Below are 3,083 nucleotides of genomic sequence, written 5' to 3' on the forward strand. Positions count from 1 at the left end.
CGAATCTATCCATAAGAAATACAATACGATCAATATAGGCTAAAGTAATCAATTCCACAAGAAAAATATCAAATTATAGACAAAATCCGAAATTGGCTCAAACCCGGCCCCCGGGCCCACGTCTCGAAATCCGACAAAATTCACAAAACCCGAAAGCACATTCACTCACGAGTCTAACCATACCAAATTTATCAAAATCCGACCTCATTTGTCACCCAAATTCCCAAAGTTCACTCTCCAAATTCTCAAGCCCTAAATCCCCAAATTTTCAACTTAAATCCCTAATTAGGTGATGCATAAAGCCATGGATTCACGAAATTTAGACCATTACGGGTTAGAATTACTTACCCCAACATTTTCCTTGAAATTCCTCGAAAACACGCCTCTCTCCCGAGTTTCTCAAGTCCAAAATTGAAAATGAAAGACAAAACCTCGAGCAAGTATTTTTCTGTCTAGCAATACCGCACATGCGGTCCATTTGTCGCTTCTGCGATGCCGCACCTATGGAAATTCCATCGCAGGTGCGGATTTCACTTAAAATCTTGACCTCACTCCTACGGCCTCAAGACCGCATCTGCGCCTTTCGCAGGTGCGGAAACCATCTCGCTTATGCGGTCCAAACTCGCACATGGGCCCTTGGGTTCGCTTCTGTGACCACCGTAGGTGCAGGAATGCCATCGCACCTGCGTCCTCTGCCCAAGTCTTCCTTAGCCGCACCTGAGACTCCTCTTTCGCTTATGCGGCCTTGCACATGCGGTTCCCCCTCCGCAGGTGCGGTCACATCAGAAATAGCAGCTTCAGCTGCACTTCTTCAACTCAAAATAATTTGATAACTATCCAAAATCACCCCGAGGCCCTTGGGACCACAACTATACATACCAACAAATCCTATAACATCATACGAACTTAGTCGAATCTTTGAATCACTCAAAAAACGTCAAAACACCAAATTACACTCGGATTCAAGCCTAAAGAACTTCTAAACTTCTGAATTCCACAAATGATGCTGAAACCTACCAAACCACGTCCGATTGACCTCAAATTTTGCACACAAGTCATAAATGACCCCACGAACCTACTCCAACTTTCAAAAATCTAATCCGACCCCGATATCAAAATTTTCACTGTCGGCCAAAATGGTCAAAATTCTAACTTTCGCCAATTCAAGCCTAATTCTACTACGGACCTTCAAATCATATTCTGGATGCGCCCCTAAGTACAAAATCACCTAACGGATCTAACGGACCCATCAAAATTAAAATCCGAGGCTGTTTACATATAAATTAATATCCGATCAACTTTTCCAACTTAAGCTTTCAATCAAGAGACTATGTGTCTCAATTCACTCTGAAACTACTCGGGACCTGAATCAACTGACCCGATATATCATAATATATCTTAAGAACAAAAAAGAAGCAGGAAATAGAGAAACAGGGCTATAACTCTAGAAACGACCGGCCGGGTTGTTACATCTATGAATGTTTTCAACACTTTCCAGCTCCTCAGGACTGATTGCAAACCAAGACAAAAGTTGTATCTATTTTGGAGGGGTACCAGTAGATGTTTAACAACATATTACCCAATGCCTAGGCTTCTCCACAGGCACACTTCCATTCAGATACTTGCGGGTTCCATTAAGTACCAAAAGATTATCTGTAGCTCAGTGTCAGCCCCTACTGGATAAGATGCTTACCAGAGTTAAAAATTGGACATCAAACTTTTTACCTTATGCAGGAAGGTTACAATTGATCAAAAGTGTTCTGATTGCCATTCAATCCTTTTGGTCACAAATCTTTCCTCTACCAAAGAAGATTATTCTAAAGATTGAGACCATTTGTAAGAGGTTTCTCTGGACAGGTCAAACAAAAGGTAACAACAAAGTATTAGTGGCCTGGAAACAATTGTGCTGGCCAAAGTCTGCAGGTGGATTGAACATCACTGACATCCTCACGTGGAACAGAGCTGCAATCCTTAAGCAATTATGGAATTTGTGTAAGAAGAAGGATCGCTTATGGATACAATGGATGCATACATACTATATAAAACAGCATGTGATATGGAATGTAAACGTGAAACAAGCTTCTTGGCTTACTCGGAAAATACTAGGAGCTACAAAGTATTTAAATGAAGCAAATATAGGAGTGGAGAAGGTGATGAATGCGATGAGATACTCCATTAGAGACATGTATAATAAGCTTAGAGGAGAGTTCCCTAAAGCTGAATGGAGGAGACTAATATGCAATAACAACAGTAGTCCTAAATGTATCTTTATCTTTTATCTAGCAATCCTGGGCAAATTATACACACGAGACATGCTTATTACTTGGGGAATATTAGCCAATCCATCATGTTCGTTGTGTGAAAGAGGTACAGAGGATCACGTTCATCTTTTCTTCAAATGCACCTACTCAGCAACAGTATGGAGGAAACTATTATACTGGATTGGTGTCAATAGAGATGTGGCTAGGTGGAATGAAGAGGTAAAATAGGCTACAAAATATGCAATATGTAAGCAGTCACCAGCAGCAATATACAGAATGCTCCTAACTTGCATTGTATACCATATATGGCAAGAAAGAAATTGGAGAACTTTTCGCAGGCAGCAGAGGAGAAGTGAGGAATTGGTTAAAACGATAATTCAAGAGGTCCATTGTCGAGGAAGCTTGAGTCCTAGTCTAGCTAAAAGATTTCAAGATTTAAATTTCTATCCTTAGCTAGTCTATACTTAGAACTGGTGTTACTTAGTTTTGATGTTCATAGGTTTGGGGTTGCATGTCCAAACTTGGGCGGATAGAGATAGTGGTTTTTGTTATACTTGTAAATATTTTTCCTAGTAATAAAAATTTAATTACCAAAAAAAATATTATTGTTATTTGCAGGTAGAATTGGTAATGAATAAGCTTACCATCAGATGCATCATACCTAATTTGGCATTTTCTCAAAGGTCCATTTTTTGAAATCTTATTATTCTTTTAAGTTAATAATCATTCTTTCTTCCCAAGAGATGAAATTAAAATAAGTAAGTCCTGAGTGAATCCATATGCTAACCAAACACGCCAAAAAGTACATAACAATATTGAGAA

At 39.4% G+C, this 3,083-nt stretch overlaps 1 protein-coding gene across 1 annotated transcript; it reads left to right on the forward strand.

The window, feature by feature from the left end:
- The first annotated feature begins 1,685 nt into the window (after positions 1-1,685).
- On the forward strand, positions 1,686-2,489 carry LOC138910557 (uncharacterized). Its single transcript, XM_070201798.1, has one exon. The coding sequence runs from the start codon at positions 1,686-1,688 to the stop codon at positions 2,487-2,489; it is 804 nt and encodes a 267-aa protein (XP_070057899.1).
- The last annotated feature ends 594 nt before the right edge of the window (positions 2,490-3,083 follow it).

This window comes from Nicotiana tomentosiformis, chromosome 4 (assembly GCF_000390325.3).
Source record: "Nicotiana tomentosiformis chromosome 4, ASM39032v3, whole genome shotgun sequence".
Taxonomy (NCBI): domain Eukaryota; kingdom Viridiplantae; phylum Streptophyta; class Magnoliopsida; order Solanales; family Solanaceae; genus Nicotiana; species Nicotiana tomentosiformis.

Excerpts from the sequence above, each read along its gene's own strand:
- LOC138910557 (XM_070201798.1), top strand. The coding sequence starts at position 1,686 with ATGCTTACCAGAGTTAAAAATTGGACATCAAACTTTTTACCTTATGCA.